General features: G+C 40.0%; 2 protein-coding genes across 3 annotated transcripts in view; both read right to left on the reverse strand.

The window, feature by feature from the left end:
- Positions 1-2,113, reverse strand: part of LOC307016554 (transmembrane protein 184B-like) — a 19,747-nt gene extending 17,634 nt beyond the window's left edge. For both annotated transcript variants that reach the window (XM_079645680.1, XM_079645679.1), the window contains exons 1-2: positions 1,996-2,113; positions 1,614-1,688 (exon numbers count right to left, since the gene is read on the reverse strand). The gene's annotated coding sequence lies outside the window, so the exon portion shown is untranslated. The remainder of the gene's footprint in view (positions 1-1,613; positions 1,689-1,995) is intronic.
- A 717-nt stretch (positions 2,114-2,830) lies between these two features.
- Positions 2,831-17,485, reverse strand: LOC307016335 (casein kinase I-like). The gene is made up of 11 exons (XM_079645387.1): positions 17,208-17,485; positions 13,048-13,138; positions 12,166-12,276; positions 11,910-12,058; positions 10,394-10,622; positions 6,940-7,110; positions 6,673-6,821; positions 6,250-6,445; positions 5,464-5,603; positions 4,639-4,700; positions 2,831-4,549 (listed from the first exon to the last, which is right to left on the reverse strand). The coding sequence occupies exons 2-10, from the start codon at positions 13,121-13,123 to the stop codon at positions 4,674-4,676; spliced, it is 1,248 nt and encodes a 415-aa protein (XP_079501513.1). The 5' UTR covers positions 13,124-13,138; positions 17,208-17,485; the 3' UTR covers positions 2,831-4,549; positions 4,639-4,673.
- Positions 17,486-18,500: the final 1,015 nt, after the last annotated feature.

Below are 18,500 nucleotides of genomic sequence, written 5' to 3' on the forward strand. Positions count from 1 at the left end.
CTCGATATGGTTATCGATGACTCACGCTGTTTGCCAGGGCCTCAATCAGCGTGTGGCAGTGCAGTAACATGAAACACATCGGTGTGTCACACGGCAGAAAAACGCTGCTAGGGCGGTTTTAGACAACAGAAATTCTTCGTCAACAATATATATTTTTATTTTTTATTTGATTAGATATATTTCGAATACGTAAAACAATAATACAAAAAAAAAATAATAATAATAATGAAATTTAACATGAGAATTATTATACAATACAAAATGAAGCAGTGTCAAATTAATATACAAAAATATATCTGATTCTAAATTATATATAAACAAATTATCTACTTAATTACACATCCGAAAAGGGCTGGGAAGAAGTTTACACTTCTTTAATCCCACCCCTTCTCCCAATAACTAAATGATTAAGATATTTTTTTTTCTTTTCTTAGGATATAGTTAATTTAATCTTCAAAATATGTCTTGCTCACAAAGAATCATAAAAAAGCACCACTTTACTAATTCATTCCTTGGAAAGAAGTCATCCATAATGACAAAACTATTAAAATAACTGACCAATTTGTCAACTAATCGAATAAGAGTGGGCAGCTATTAAAATTAATTTTCTGACAACATAAACAGTTTTGAGGAGGAAATACAAAAAAAACCCATTATGAGTTATCTCTGTTTCACTTTTCTTTCTTCAATGTATTGATTAGGAACTGGGCAAAATATCCATCTTCATCGTTTAAAATGTTATCTAATTTTTTACAGCCATATTTTTTATAACTTAGTCAAGCTTGTAGCATGAGGATTTTTTATGTTGACAGTTACAGTTTGATAACTTATAATAATAATGGATTTCTAATGTTATAATCATTATATTGACGTGTCCAAAACATATGTAAAGGAACTATTATTGTTCCTATATTACTGTGTTGAGCTCATTGTTGTTATACCGGGGGGGAGGTCTTACCATTTATCCTGGTATCTTTTGATCATATTATCTGACGGATAAGACATGTGGTTGGATATCGACCACACGTGGATGCATGTAGATCAGTCCAAACATGTTGTCTAGAAGATCAAATCTGTTCAAATGAATATAGGTCATCATATCTGTGTTTGCTGTACAAAAGCACCACCAGCGACAACATACAGCGACAACAAAGCTCAATGCTTCCCAGTGGGCCAAAGACAAGAGAGAGAGGCACCTCATCAATCCTGCTGACTGCACCCATGGGTCGGTTTCAAAACATGCATTGTACTTTGACCTGAATCGAACCAGCAGTCATCGTGGCAGGCAGTCATATGCCCCAAGGCATGAATCATACAGTGGCTCTGATAACCACAAGATCATTAACAGTGACCACAACGGATTACAAAGTGCAGCTAGAACAAATCCCTCAAAGAACCAGGAAGCAGGTTGTTCAGTGTGCAGGCTGCAGATCAGTACAGAAAATCGTGCTGCATACAAGATGACATCATACTTAATGAAAATCCTTTAGGAGCAATATTTACATCACCACAGCCGATGTCGATCGTTATATGTAAACAGTGAGCTAATAAAACATGCTAAACAGGGGGAAATGTAGCTGTTGTTGGGTGATAATGGCTCACTGATCACTCACCTCCTCTGCAGTTGTTTGGATCTGCGTTGAAATCACAGCATCAATTTAGCTCATCCTCTCAAGTCGATTACAAACCTTTTGGAGTAGAAAAAGTTATTTTTTAACGCTGTAAAATTCAAGCCAACGTGGGAATCTAAATTAAACAATACATTAATGTAGGAACCCATGAAATGAGCCTCTTATTTGATAAGAAATGGCAAGTATTAACAGCTGAGCATCAACTACGCCAAGCACTGCTAGCCGTTAGCTACTGTTAGCTTTATTCGCCTAGCTTACTGTTGCATCTCCCCGTCAAGTCAAAACAAAGCAAATAAGCATAACATGTTTTGAAAAGAGTCGCATTGTATTACAATATCAAAATGAAAAACTGTTTTCTTCTCACCATTTCCCCATCCAAAGCTGATGAACTGGACACCGTTATTTCATCCACATCACCATCTGCAGTTCAGTGCATTAACAGCAGTTGCAACACAACTAGTTTGCGCATGCGCAGTCATGTTTATTTTTCATGGATCTGTTAAACTAAGGTAGACTGCACTGCATAGAGGGGTGGACAAAGCATTAATATTCTGAGTACTTGAGTAAAAGTACCAATACCACACTGTGAAAATACATTTCCAGTAAAAGTACTGCATCGAGAATGGTATCCCAGTAAAAGTATTTAAGGATTATTATGAAAATGTACTTAAAGTACTAGGAGTAAAAGTACTAATTTAAAAAAATAAAAAAATAAAAATATGTCAAAGCAAAAGCAGCAAATCTTCACATACAAGAAGCTGGAAGTGTGAAATATTTTGGAACAAAAACCTCTTAGAAAAATGACTGCCAACTATGTTTCTGTTAAGAAACTTGTGGTTTTAATTACGAAAATATAATGTTGGATGGTTTAATCTATACCAAATAATCCCATTTTAAAAATGTGTCCCAAGTATTGTGTGTCAGGATCTGAATTAATAAAGTAACTAATAATTGGATCTGTAAAAAACAAAAAGGTAGTAGAGTAAAAAGTACAACATTTGCTTCCAAAATGTAGTAGAGTAGATGTATACAGTAGTATACAATGAAAACACTAGGTTAAAGTAGAATTACCTCAAATGTGAACTTGGTTCTTGAGTAAATGTAATAAGTTACTTTCCACCACGTTATGTCCAAACACACACTCATCGTTACTTAGTAGTAGGCAAAAGATGTGACGATAATAAAAGGTCAGCAAAAAGTTGTGAGCAACGTTATTCATTTTTATTACTTCATAAAATATACACAAATACTGTTGTAAATAAAGTGTGTTAAAGAACTGTACAAGATATCAGTACACAATACATAAAGTGAAATCCCCTGGCCTCTTCCTCTCCTAGACCAATCCCAACCCGACAGTCACGATGCCACTGGGTCACGTGGCCTGTACAAAGGTAATTACACACACAGTACACACACTGCTATTTACACATCCCTGCAATTGCATCAGTTATGTTTTCTTTTGAATGACATCATTAAGGTTGCTGGAGGTTCAAATCCAAGAGGTGACATCAAAACTATTAGTATGTACTTTTTGCAGGAAGGAATATTGAAAGTATTATACGAGGACAACTGTTGAAGCATGGAAAAACAGAAAGGACAGGCAAACGAACACTATTTCTAATAAGTTACAGGCAGATGAAATGACACAGGAATAAGAGGACAGACATATAAAAAATAGTTTAACATAAATAGCAGAGAAGTGGGATTAAAATCTGCATACAAAATGGAAATGGTATTCTTAGCAGGGATTCACTCAGTCTCACACACACACACACAATATTAAATGACCCAGCTGGCATAGCAACACAAGCCCCTCCCCCAGGTTAGTACTTTAAATATCTAAAATTCTGCCCCCAGCCCCAATGGATGTCATTAGTATGCATTGTTCTACTTTAAAAACAGATAACCACAGTTTGGCTTTACATCAAAATTAAAAAAAAATATTTACAGTGAAGTAAACATTTTAAAAATTAACAATTGGATGTCCCACCCCCCTCCCTTAGTAATCCCTAACGGAGCCTGCCCACTCCCCTATGACCTCCATAAGAAAAGGAATTTAAAAAAGGTAACATTTAGAAGTATCATCAAAATTGCAGCCACTGTTTCTTAGCCAAAACGGGCAGCTATGTGGTCGAATACGCTGAGAATTTCCTGAGGCGCTTCCCTCAAGACGTGGAGTGTGTCTTTGCAATATCTATGGTCCTTCTTCCTCTTACCCGGCTCACATTTAAAAACAAAAAAAACAGGCAAATTAAGGGGTTGTGGAGGTTTTGGTGGCCGAGTTTTCCCGACGTGGATGAAGGGCGAGCAAGCACCATATGCTACTTCACCGGAAACCTTACAGCTAAAACATCACTTACTGATCCTCTTCAGAGCTACCTCTCCTTTACTCCACTAACCTCTCCTCACTTCTTCATCTTTTAGCTGTCATTTCGCTCAAAGCAAAGAAAGGAGCTCCAATTTGTGATACCCTCACGAAAGATACAAATATGACATACACAGAATCGTTTTTGCGGTGTTGAGCTGAAAAAGCAATCGTTACTTAGCCTATATCAAATCACTAAGATGACCTTTGACGAGAAACATGCACGTCCCCGATTACTTTTTGCTTCTTTGACGCCAACAGCTCTTCACATTTGTCAGACAGAAGGTACAGAGGGAAATGCTTCGAGGAGTGGTAGGGTATGATGAACCACGGAGTCAAAATGGTGAAGGAGTGTTTGCTTTCTGAATGGTGGTGGTGGTGGTGGTCCACGCTTCAGCAAAAAGACTTCTGTCACAAACTTCCCTGGATCCTTCAAAGAAATGAACGTCCATTTCCTAAGATCCATGGGTCCATTGGCAGTCCTCTTTTCAGAAGACAAGGTCAAAATAAAAGGAACAAAATGAAATGGGAGCGATGAGTATACCTTGCAGCCCTGTAATGACAAAGGGGAGAGTTGTTAGTGAGGGCGGTGCATTTGGAAGTGGTGCGTTTATGTATTTGGAAGTTGAAAGAACAGCTCACCTGTCAGTTTCATGTGCATGCAGAGCCAAAGAACACTACTTGTGCTCAAATGGCACGCTGACCTGCAAAGGAAGAAGAGATACGTTTATTTATTTAGAACATTTCAACATGAGGCGATTCTAAGTGCTTTAAAACAGTCAAAAACAATTAGGACACAGTGCAACAGACACAGTAAATCATGACATGTAACAACTGTTATTTAAAACACAAAAGGAAATAGAATAAGACGGGTGACAGTGTAGTTTAAATATGAATAGTTGTTGGATCCATTTCCCTTGGTGATGTAAACCAAACCCACAAACACCTACACAAACTGCCAGTTACTGGGACACCACTGGAAGCTTAGCCAACTGATTTCACGAGACATCTTTAGTGCATGACAGCGTCTAGTTAACACTTTAGAACAATGTAATCCAAGTTATTGTCCATTAAACTTGAGGAGCGGATCTGAATGAAATTGCTGGAGTGAAGCGTCAACACAACAATAAGGTTTCTTTATTAGCACTAATACTTACAAAATGTTTTACGTGTGATTTTAGCACCATGTTTTTAAAGTTGTGGATTGAAGAAGTGCTGAAAGATATTACTCCTTGAAGTCCGTATGTATGTTGTTGATAAATGTTCACATTAAAATACTGTGGCAATATTAATTCAGTCGTAACCCGAGATGAGTCTTTTAAACATCGGCTTGATGAGATGTTCTTTACTCGATTTTTTGTACGTAATTTAAAATGTTATTTTTGGAGGTTAATTGGCTTTACTTCAACAAATATAGCACTTTCATAAACGACCACATTTCTCCCACTCATGTGTGTGTTTTCTCACCTGCGATGTGGAGATTCTGGATGCGTCGTGGCGGGCTGTGAGGTCAGAGGACGACACGTTGGCGGGGGCTCCGCGGTGCAGCCGCATGCTCACCTTCCTCTCCCTCTCCGCACGAGAGATGGCACGAGGCGACGTGTTCCCTGAAATGATGTGGAACGTTCAGAACTGACCACAAGGTGCGCAGGTATTCAAGAAATATAATGTGGTGTCAGTATAGTTAATTAAATGGGATACAGGCTGTGGGGGGGAAGGGGCAGTAAGTAGGTGCACTTCATGAGAAACATTAAAGGTGGTCTGTTGAGGCCTATACTTGGATGGTGTAATAACAATGAAATATGGGTGTTTGTTTATTATGAGTGTTATAACTAACTTGGGAGAACAATGGGTGTAAAATAAGTGTAATAACGCTGTAATATGAATGATAACGGAGTACTATACGTGTGATGGGGTAATATGTGCGTTAGAAGGGTGAAATACGGTTGTAATAACTTATATGGGTGAACAATAGTAGCATGGGTGTTATACATGTGTTAAAATGCCATAATATTGGGTTAGCAACATTGTAATATGAGTGTTATATTTGTTTAATTTAGGGTTGCCGACAGGTGTCATAACATAGTATAGGGATAACATGGATTTAATCATAATATTAAATATATACTCTAAATGGGTAAAAGTCATATTCTGAAGAAATACATTACATTAGAAAACACTAATGAATTTGTTTTCAGAATTTTATTTTCAGACGGACCACAGGACTTTGAGACGAGTCGGCAGAAAACTCACCGGACTGCTGCACCCGCGAGGCGGGGTTGGAGACGGCCTGCTCCGGCCCGTTCCTCACTCTGTTGGCAGCTGCAGGGAGGGGCCCCGCTGGGAGGCCCCGCGATGCCGACACTCTGGGGGCTCCTGCGACCCGCTCGTCATCTACCGCCCTCCGCTCCCGCTCCCGTTCCCCGTCCTCAGCTGTTCGACTGGCACCCTGAGACATCAAAGAGCTTCCATTAACTAAATATAGCTCCAAATTAACATACTAAACACTTTAACTAATGCTGTATTGTGATTTAAAAAAGGTGTCCATTATCATCTGGCCGGGGACAACAGCTGGAAATTAGCAATATTGGCCAAAGCTGCCCCATTTACTGTTTTTTGTGACAGTTGATCAATGGGGATTGTCCAGGACACTATAAACAAAACTAAGAAACTCACAAATTTGAGCATGTTCCAGTCGAAGACGTAATCGTAGGAGAATCCCTGGCGGTGGAAGAGATTCCTGAAGAGCTGTCGTAGGTAAGAGTAGTCCGGCTTGTCGTCAAAACGAAGCGAACGGCAGAAATTCAGGTATGTGGAGAACTCGGCTGCAGGAGAGAACAGACGTGAAGAGAAACTCAGGATACTCAAAACATCACAGCACATGAATTAGCTGAATAAAACTCAATACTGCCGCTGCCACAGAAACGCAGAATCATAACTTACAGGGGTATCCTTTGCAGAGAACCTCGATGGGCGTGGACATTTTTTTCTCACTGATTCGCTCGTACTTCTGTCTCTTGGTGGCGGCCTTGAGGCCCTGCCAGGGGAGGGAGCCCAGGTTGAAGTACATGAGGACGTAGCCCAGAGACTCCAGGTCGTCACGTCTGGACTGCTCTGTGGACACAAGGCAGGTGAAGGAGTTAGAAACAGAGGAGTCAGTTGGTGCTACGACAAAGGATCCATTAAAGAGGCCCGATTGACAGTTTTTATATCACAAACTACCGTCTTCGTCTGATGACGTGGAGGAACTGCAAAACGTCACAGCTTAAAGTGGCACTCAATCGAGACAAATAGTCAAGAATGAAAAAGGACTTCTCTTAGGACGATATGTAACAGGGTATATGCAGGAATCCTGAAGTTAAATGTAAGACCTTTTCTAAGACCCTTCTCATACATTTTAAGAACTCATTGGCACTTGGAGTTTTAACCGGTTACATTGGCGACACACTTCACCTCACATTTACTATATACAGGGTGTTTCTCAATGTCGAGGAAGGATGCTCCAGAGCCACTATTTCAAGGATGCTAAGTCATCGAGTCCCGCCGAAGGACTGTTCCAATGTCCAGGATGCTTGGAATTCTACCGAGGCCGGCGTCCTTCGTTGCGGGAAATTTCGAGGCTGCACATGTGTATCCTCCGTGGTCTTAAAATCCCCACAATGCTTTGCACACGGACCAATTTCCAAATCTTTGGCGGAAATCACGCTCCATTTAAGGCGGGGCCTCGCATATGACACACACCTGTTAGCCTGTTCCACCATTCTTCATTTTCCGAGGCTAGGAAGGATTCTTGCCTCGCTTCTGAAGGACCTGACTCGGAGGGACATGTCCTACCAAGGAAGCATCCTCGACATTGAGAAACACCCACAGTATGGATTGTCCTTCCTCCTTATCTTCCAACCATTTGGACGCAAACTTGCATTTCCCCATTTCCCCATAACGATGTTGTTTAACAACCGGCGTAAACGGACCTTCACATGCTATCAAGCAGTGAGCGTGTGATGACCTGTTCAGATGACGTCAAATCCAACGGGATGCCATAAATAAACTACACAGAATCACACTACACACCTACGCAATGATTACATTCAGGCAGACTGTAGAATACAACCTCTTTGGACCATTTAGATACTTATTGGAAACAAGCTACAAAATGTAATACCTTTGGAAATGCCGTTTAATACTTTTTAATAGCCTTGATTTTTGCTAAATTGATTTATCAACTTTTAATACTTTTTAAGACTGTGTAAATGTGTAAAAAAAAAAAATGTTTAAGACTGTGTAAATATTTGGCAGAACCTTATTTATTTACTGCACTTTCGGGTGCACAGTGGGTTTGTTGGGTAAACATCACAGAGCCAATCTATTTATTTACTCCACATGACTATAGATTTATTTTGAATCACTCGAGGCTTCTGTTTACTGCTGGGTTTCCGGATGTCATTTAACAACCTGATATTATCATACTTCTCCATCTCTTGCGAAATATACTGTTTAACTGTATACTTTCTTAACTGAATTGTCTCGTTACCGTTCCATTTGATGTGTGGTAAAGCACTCAAGTAGCTTTTTTGTCTGAAATGAACTATATAAATAAACAAACCTTACTGTTTTAGCTAGAAAGATGTATGAATGTGGATTTCCCTGGCATGCTAACTGAACAAAATAAAATGTGTGTGAGTCGCTTACTTAGGATTTTATGATGTTGATCAGACAAACACTTGACAGCCCAGTTCTTTTGTTTGTTTAAAGCAAATAGAATCACTTCCTCTACACTGTTATACATGCATGCTTACAGCCGACTTCAAAAGTTAAGAATACAACTCCTGACTAAATCTACTTGACAAGATTATTTTGGGCACAAGCAAAACAATGTTACAATAACTTTTGGGTCTGAAAAGGAAAACAGAGCTGCTTTCTGTCCCGGACATTAATGACTTATTTTCTCTCATGAACCCACATCCTGTGCATGATCTGATAGGGTGTGTATAAACTAAATAAAATAAAACAAGAGGAGAGGGACGGTGGTTGGAAGTAGAATTGGTAGCTCCTTGGCTAATCAAAAGGAACTGCAGATTATAAAAATATTCAGATACCTTTTGTAAACTCTGACAAAGAATCTCAAACCTGGAAAAAGAAATGCGACGGATTAAAAATAAAGATTCCAAAGACAACTGTTGTGATGGAAAGTCTGTAACGTGGTGGAGTGTAATACGCCTCCAGGCTAGGGATGGATGTCACGTAGAGAGAGATATCATCATAAGCCAGTGCTGATTAATCATGTTTAACACGGTGTTTGGAGACAGCTGTGAGTGTAGCTGGGGGTGTGACCCTGATGAAGCATCGTCTCCGTGAGCAACAGGACCGGGGCTGAATACTCCGATCAATACAGCAGGGCTCAACGCTAACTTTTAAAAGTGGTTGCCAGGCTGGCAACCAGGCATCAGCTTTTGGTTGCCAAAACTGAAAATACATTTGCCATTTTTCGTCACCTTATATTTTAAATAATTAAGATACTATACAGTTATACATCAACTTAATAATGAACATGTGACACAAAATAATGTTCAAATGCTTTACAATAAGTAATTAACACAATTATTTGAAACCTAAGTGGTAGTAAACTTGTCCACCCTCAATTGCTGGTATACTAAATACCAGTAGTGCAGCTGTCGTCCTGTTCTTCACAGATCACTAGTTTCTTGGTCATCCGTTGTCTCCCTTTCAAATGTGGGTTTTCTTGACCTTTGTGCTGACCCCCACCCACCATAGATCCACTGGCCCTTCAGCATAGAGTGAGTATCGGCCGATAACGATCGGAGTATCCCTACATATCACCTCATTATTGCCAACTTTGCTTACATTTGTGTTTGTTCACATGATCCTAAAATAGGCAGCAGGGTTTTCCTTACAATTATAAGATTTGGGCCTTTGGCAGACATTTTGCATTGCGGTTAACAGAGACCAAATTGTACCAAAAAATAATAAAAATAATCGGTTTATTTAGATATCAATAAATACCAAATTGTATTTATTGATAGTTTTTTTTGATAGTTTATTCTTTTTTTTCACAATATAATTGAAAGGCGGAGTATTCTTGAGAATAAAAAAAAAGAACTGCTTTATTATTCCATTAAATTATATCAGTGGCATAACATTGTCTTAAAAGTACAATACTACGCTTTATGGCAATTCTTTGTAGGATTATATATCGTGCAGAAAACAAGGAATAGTCTTGATTTTCAATGCATTTGAATGTCTTTGTAGTACATAGAATATAAACTAATGTGAATAACAGGAACTGTAATAAGAGAAGTGAATAACAGGGAACTAGGCGAGCATCAGTTCTTCAAAATGCAGGCATCCGAAAAATAAATGTGGGTTTGTTCCCTCTTACCGATTCCAAGGTGCGTGTTGATGGAGGCGTAGCGCGCCGTGCCCGTCAGGTTCTTGTTCTCCCTGTAGGGGATGTGCTGGTGCGTGCGGGCGTCGCGGTACTTCTTGGCCAGGCCGAAGTCGATGATGTACACCAGGTTACCCTTCTTGCCGAGCCCCATTAGGAAGTTATCGGGCTTAACATCCCGGTGGATGAAGTTCTTCGAGTGGATGTACTCGATGCGGCTGATCTAAAGAAGAAAGTAGAGACAAGGAAAGAGGAAAAGTGTGAGACTCAGCACAAAATACTTTGGTACACAGAGAGGAGACATTAGGGTGTGACACCAGGCCTTAGGTCATGTCATCACATTTTACGTGCTGTCAAAGCAGCTCCGTCCTTGTGCTTTCTAATAAAGTTTTAGCAGCAGTAGGTGGACGCAATATATCAATACCTAACTAATGCATGAAAGAAGGACAAGGGAGGACAACTGGATATATGAAGACAGGACGAGGGAAGGTGATGACCCCAGGCTATAAGTGGACGGACACACACAATCAGATCGAGGACTGACACAGCAACATGGCTGCAGTTAGAACAAAGGGTGAAATGTGTTAAGAGAGAGCCATGAATTAAATGAAATATCTAGGCCAGCAGTCTGAGACGAGGCCAGAATAATAGTTCTCTGGATGCACAAGAAAATAACAACGTCTACAATCTTACAATAAGCCTTAGGGGAATCCGATGCAATGTTTAGATATAAAACAATGAATACAAGTACAGTAGATCCTGCATATGCCCTAAGGCGGTTACAAATGTAACCTTTTGTAACTATCTTCGTAAATAGAACAGTTTCAGACAGTGGACTCTAAACTAAGAGGTAGAGATGTCCCGATCCGATCACGGGATCGGGGATCGGAGCCGATCACGTGATTTTCAAAAGATCGGAAGCAAAAAAATCGGGGATCGGGATTTTTTTTTTTTTTTTTTTAAATACTTTTTTTCTTATTCAATGTTACAAAACAAAAATGACCATGTTCAAGTCTTAAAGTCATCCTGAGGCCTTAGTTTTGGTTTCAATTACACAACATCATGTATGTGTTGCTTCTTTGGGGCTTGTTTTCATAGACCTGGTTGCTTATTTCTCTCAAATCTGGCAACAGAGTGGGCGCAGTGTCTAATTGTAGCAGTAAGCTAACGAGTACTGATAAGCTTTATTTTGTTTTGATCCAAGGCTGCACAACTGAACTGATCCAATGCTGCTGTGAAAAAAAGAAGCTATATCCATGTTGGATAGAATATCCAATTTAAATAAAAAAATAACCTTAATGGACAACTTGAATGCTTTTTTTTTTTTTTTTTTTTTTTAATGCATTGCATAAAGATCGGATCGGGAAAAATCGGTATCGGCAAATTGTCAAAATCAAATGATCGGAATCGGATCGGGAGCAAAAAAAGGTGATCGGGACCTCCCTACTAAGAGGATTGTTTATGTGTTTATGTTGGTGCCTGCGAGTTCACATGAAGGCTTGTGTCGTACCATCTGGTCGGCCAGCAGCAGAACGGTCTTCAGGCTGAACTTCCGGGAGCAAAAGTTGAAAAGGTCCTCCAGACTGGGGCCGAGCAGCTCCATCACCATCACGTTGTAGTCTCCCTCTGCACCACACCACTTTATGGATGGGATACCCACTAGAATGCAAAACACACACACGGTCACCATAAAGCTTGTATTATTACCTCCAACAAGCAATGCATCAACATGTTTCCCAGGTGGGTCAAAGCCACATTCATCTCACCTCCTCCTTGCATCATCTTGTAGAACTTGCTCTCTATGTGCAGCTGGGGGTGTTTGGTCTTCACACATTCCAGCTTGATGGCTACCTCCTCCCCTGTGGCGATGTTGGCACCTGAGGACACACAAAAGTACAATTGTTGCTAAAAGAGGCGTTTCAATGTGACTGTACCAGGAAAAATGAAGGATTAATGTGTTGGTGCCAATAAGAAGGGACAGTAACGGCCCGTCCACACACAGGCATGAAAAAAATCTTTCAAAGCTTCGCCCATTCACTTGAATGGGGTGACGTAGAAGATTTTTAATCTTCGCCGAACTGCATTGTGGGGAGCGGAGCATGGCCTTGCAAGCATCGTGAGCATCAAAAGTTGAGCAATGTTCAACTTTTGATGCTCCCAATGCTTTCGAAGCTGGCATCAGCCAATCAAATCCCGTTTATGCAAATCCCGCCAGTACAAGCGCTAGCCAATCAAACCGCGTGCAAGCTGGGAGAGCCAGACCGCAGTTAATTTCCTCATATTCCAAACGAGAAATTATGGTAGCAAATCACCCGGTTCTTTACGACCAGAACTATTTACCAGGCATGGAGGGAGGTGGCAGAGACAGTGGGTGAAACTGGTAGGTTTTCGCCTGTTTGGGGAGTTTATATCCAGTTCACTTCGTTTTAACATTGCTATTGCTTTGTATGTCGGGGCAGGAGATTCATGTGATTGGTTGTTGGTCGCAAAAAATCGCCAAGCTTTAGACACGCCCAGCATCAAGATTTTTCAAGATTTCTTTCATGTCTGTGTGTGGACGGGCTGTAATGGTACAGCAGCAGAAACTAATGTGGAAAGACCCTTAAGAGAGGGGACGCATGGAAAGCTGCGTGCAAAAACAAACTTACCAAGGTAAATGTCGCCAAAGGAGCCACTCCCTATCTTCCGCCCGAGCCGGTACTTGTTCCCCACTCTCAGCTCCATGTTTGCGAGTTGTCACTGTCACCAACAGAAAAAAGGAGATGATTATAAGCAGGAAAAAGGACACATGACACCATGCTCGCTTATCTGGGCGGCGCCATTTTCTCTCTCTCTCTCTGCTCACCGGGAAACATTATACACTGAGCTACTGTACAGTTCAACAGAATATAACACAGAGTGGTAGAATGAAGGGAAGCTGTCCTCAAGGGTCGGTCAGCTGCTCACATGGTCATCTGTCAATCCCAGACACACTGAGTTGCCCACATGCTTGAGTGAGTAGCCGGAGCAGAGCTTGTTGATCAGCCAACAGCTGCCTGACCTCAAGAAACACACAATAGAGTTGAGCAGCGATGACGTACTTTTGCAGGCTGACCCGGAAGTTAACATAGCAAGGGCTCCCTCAACAATAAGCAATGGGATTTCGGAGTATTGCAAACACACGTTCATTTCAGCCAAATAATCTCAACATATTGGCACCATTTTTATAATGTAGAAGTGCATTCCAGAAGTAGAAAGCTCACGTCACGCTATAAAAGGAAAGGCATCACTGTCACATGGCTTCACGTCACCACCGCTAAGCTAAGAAGTAGGGCTGCTAAATTAAATCGTATTTTAAAATTGCGACTACGAAAACAACGTAATCTAAATAAACCGATTATTTTTTATATAATTTTTTTTTTTTTGGTTTTCAGTTGAATTATACTTAAAGTTCAGGGTAATCAACTGTTAAAAACATACTGGTCAAAAAAAAATATTCTACAATAAATGGATGTTTTCAAAGTCAATGAATAATCGCATTTAATAATCGCAATTACAATTATTGACCCAAATAATTGAGATTATGATTTTTGCCATAATCGAGCAGCCCTACTAAAAAGGCGGATAATGTTCGGAGTGAGAGCACGTCTCATTTAGTTGCTTGTTAGGAACCGCAGGTTTTAAAAGACACATTGAAGCTCAGGCATTCTCACCAGAGGGGTATTCACTTATGTATTTGATGTAGTAGAATAAAACGTGAAATCTCTGTTGTTAACCACAGAGCTTAATTCCGGTCTCTAACCAAAAACACATTCTAAAAACAGTTGACAACCAGAAGAAGTAGAAAAACGCCAACTCATTACTGTGTTTCAGAAAGGAGAGTAGTGACTGGAAGGAGAAATACATCAAAATCAGGACTACATAAAACTGCCGGTTTCCACTTGGAACAGAATCAAATGTGAGTACTAGGACTTGGCACACGAGGAAAGGAAGTGCATCTTCTGAGCTGAACTGCACGTGATACCGGAGCATCATTTATTTAGCACACTCTCCTACCTACCACGCCACATTGTGCAGCCACTGCAAAAGCAAGACTAAGCTCTCTCTCCACTGTTCCGTACTAGCAGTGCCAAGGGAGGGAAGGCATGAGCGCCGGCTGGCTCTATCTGTGTCAAGGCCCTCAGACGATTCTGTGCACTGAACTTCAGAAAGCAAAGTGCTGCAGAGGACATATCAACGCGGAGCATTATTCATCAAAGAGGTTTAATTTTGTTGACAGCAGTTTGGGAACAATATTTTAACAAATCAATGGAAACAGTGGACCTTTGTTCCAAATCACTGCTTCATATTCACATATCACCTCGAGACATGTGATGCAACATATGAAATTGATCTCATTGTAACAGATTCATGCCTCCTTTACCGTCTCCTATAGAGAAGACTCATGACAACTTGGACGAAAAAAAAATGTCTAAGGAAAGCTCAGTTTCGTGGACATGCGAATTCAAGCTAGCAGAAGAGCCATTGATTCAGTCCTCTTATCTAGTTTCTTTGATCAGAGCCACCTTTATTCTTTTATTAATAAGTAATTTTACTTGATTGTAAGTTGGAGAAAAAAATGAGCACCAGTTCAGTCGTAAATCTACTCATTTGGCCTATAGTCAAACATTGCAGAAAAATGCGGGAAATCTTCATATTCGAGAGGCTCAATACAGCATTTTAAGAAAATTGACTTCAATGGACGATAATGATAACAGTTCAGCATCTCTGACACCTTGGGAAATGAGTCAAACTCAAAACAAATTGCATTGCACATTGTTTAATGAGACATTTCACCTGAACCGAACATATGGTAAGATGTAGGCCGGAGACCTTGTCAGCTCCAGCTGATGAGAGCACATCCTGCCATGGTGGATGTGATAGAGGCAGATGGATTTGGGTTAATAAAGGGTTAGGTTTCATTACACCAAGAGGGTGTCTCATGTGCTGCAGCCAGGGACCCGATTTAGGGCGCAACATTAATCACAAGGCTACGGAGTAAGTGCTATTGATTTATTGCTTGTTACTGGAGCGGTGACACGCAATTTTAAACCACACAGTGTTTTACACTGCATATTAAAGACTGTGTCCATGTGGTTTCGCCTGGAATAATACTCATGATTATTCTAAAAAGCTTAGCCGGAGAGAACGTGGTTTTGCCAAGACATGCATAGGGAAAAACTGTGCAATGTGAAGAATGCATTATTCAATGTTTCAATGATGGCCTATGTGATGTGAAGCAAGTGGAATAGTCACATTGCAGCTGGAAACGCACCATGTGCCTTTAATGTAGACAGGGTCTACATGACAGTGGACAGATGAGCATCATGTTCTGGTTACAGAGGGGGGTCTTTAGAGGTTGTCCTGAAGAGGGGCTACAATAAGGTTTAACCCTCTATACACCACCCCAAATGTGAAATAACTTGCCTTTAACTACAATGTAATCTCTCACACCGTTAAGACACAATAAGTCTTTTTTAGCCCGCCTGTCATTTCCTGGTCAAATCTGACCATTTTACTACTTTCATCAATCATACAATACATTCGAGGCCTTATGATATCCTCCACAGTGGGCATTTCAACCTATAAAACAGCTGATCACCACTTTCATTACATTTTGAATAGTTTAGTCAACTTTTTCACGCCTATGGGGTTCCCGGATTTTTTTTTTACCAACACAGGAAATGAATGAGTAACTCTAGATTACGTTCACTCATCAGATAGCACAGAACCACCAATCAACAAGATGTTAATTTCATTGTCTATTATTTGTATTTTCCCTGCAGCTATTTGTGTAAACCAGTAGTCTTTGTAGACATTGTTTACAGCTTGAACGGGTGCTTGATCAAATGTGGTGATGATGAATGTGTATGTGTTAATGTAAAAGCAGGGACCACCAAAGTGGGGGGAGAGAAACTAACACGACAGGAGGGTTAAAGGAGAAAACAAGAGTCAGAAAGCAAAACACAGAGGATTTCGCAATCCCATGAAAAACAGAGCACTGCTACGCCTCTCAGGGAAGCTGTCACTCAACAATCCGCTTGTGTGAAACTGACCCGACACTAAATACATCAATACAACTTAATTTGCCAAATTAAGTTAAAACACACTGCAAATATACGCACATGTCACAAAGAATACACACTATAAATTGATAAATTAGAATGTTCCATAAAACACCAGTACACTACAGCACAGAAATATAGACACATACTACAGTAGCAGAAACATAAAGACAGTATATAAATTACAGTTGTGCAAAGTAGCTCAAATTGTCAAGCAATTCAGTTATGGTTTAATGTGGTCAATATTTTACAACTACTAATATTGGCCACATTATTTAAACCGCCTTAGAAAGACAGACACTTTAAGTAGGTTAACGTTGGTTAAAATACTAACCTAATGCAACGTGAAGGACGCAAACTGCAGTTATAAACAATAGAAAAACAAGTAAAATAAGAAAACATCAACCGATAGCATTTAGCTAGTTCCGTTAGCCGCTAGGAGTAAGCTAGTGGAAATACGTTAACGGAACCGTGATACGCTAGTCACGGTGGTTACTATATAAATAAAAAGACAAGCTGTAATCGTGTTTATATGTTATACTTTGTCACATTTGTACTTAAAAACCGCACCCATTTGTGCTACGGGACAACTAAGATAATAGCCATCCCCACTACTATCCCCCTCCCCCCCTCTTCTGTAAAGCCGTGAAGACGAGCCTCTGATTCGGGCGAATCGGGCCGCTTTTCACCCCTGAATATCTCCGGTTCCCCGACCCGCAACTCACCCGATATTGGGTTCGTCCGAGAGCTGGTTCGGTGGATGTTCTGATCCGATGGTTGTCAGTGGGACAGAAGCCCGAGTAAAGGAGGATGGGAGCGGATTCTGGCGGATCTCATACCCCCAGCTCTGAGCTCTGTGGTCTGTTGCTCTCCCTGTTGATAGTCCCTGAGAAGCTCCAGCAGCCGTTGCTCTGTCTCCCCCTCCCGTTACTTAACACCGCTCGCGGTCACTACGCGATGATGTCATTCTGGGGATGTCAGGGCTCAGTCATTTATGAAAAACGTCACAGCAAAATCCTCCTTCCTTTATACATGTTTACCATTCATTAATTATCCATTGATCTACTATTAGTCATCTTGAATCATACTCGAGTTTGCAAGGTGAATCCTGTTGTGTATCATGCTAGATATCGCGATATTTCAGTAAAGGATATCCTCAATTCAGTCAGTGTTGAATTAATCTGTTATAAATTAAAGTCCTGTATTGAGTTAAAATAGTTTTTAAATTAGAATCAACGTTTTCTTAGATTTCAAATTATATTTATATAACGTATATTTAGGAAGTGAAAGTGGTTTATTTATACAGAAAGGACTATTTCCACACTCAAAGTCCTATTTTCCTCTATAAAATTACTTCATGCTTAAAGACAATCATTTTTAGAAAAAAAAAAAAAAGCATTGTCTGATTTTGCTAATTATTATTATATATTTCTAAGTATTACATCAATTTAATGGAATACAAATTACGATATTACCATATGTGTTGAAGTATAGAAGTCTATTAGAAATCACTGCATCAGAGGTCACTTATTTCATACTGTATGCAGTAGCTTACTGTAGAGTGACATGGGTTTAAATAGGATTGGTTTGTGGATGGTAGTGAGAGGCCGACAGATGGACACGCTGAATTATTTTTCTGCCGATGAAAAGCCTTTAGGCCTTCACTGAACGAAAGGTCTTTGTCATATTCATCAGTGCAACATGCAGTGCTTAGTGTGCACATGTGCTCTATAGTGGAAGCCCTGAAAGAGGAACAGAGGCGGGGAGGTTCACGCTAGGATTGTTAAACATAGAAACTACCTCATTGAGTTACAAAATACAATTATTTCCATGTTCAATTCATCTGCTGTTTATTTCTTGAATATGATCAATTTTAATCTCCGTATTCGAATGGATTAAAACATAATTTCAGCAAAAGTTTTGCATTAAAAATGAGTTTAATTATAATAAATTATCAAAATAGATGACGATTATTTTTCTTTCAATCAGCTTATGGTTAAAGCTTTAGTACACTTACT

This window comes from Notothenia rossii, assembly GCF_949606895.1.
Source record: "Notothenia rossii genome assembly, chromosome: 8".
Lineage (NCBI taxonomy): Eukaryota > Metazoa > Chordata > Actinopteri > Perciformes > Nototheniidae > Notothenia > Notothenia rossii.

What these genes read in the sequence shown, in the direction of transcription:
- LOC307016335 (XM_079645387.1), bottom strand. Translation starts at nt 13,123, where the DNA reads ATGGAGCTGAGAGTGGGGAACAAGTACCGGCTCGGGCGGAAGATAGGG. An exon ending in CTTTGGCGACATTTACCTTG is followed by an intron (nt 12,277 to 13,047) that starts GTAAGTTTGTTT and finishes GTGTGTCCTCAG; the next exon opens with GTGCCAACATCGCCACAGGG. An exon ending in CTCGCGGGTGCAGCAGTCCG is followed by an intron (nt 5,604 to 6,249) that starts GTGAGTTTTCTG and finishes ACATCATTTCAG; the next exon opens with GGAACACGTCGCCTCGTGCC.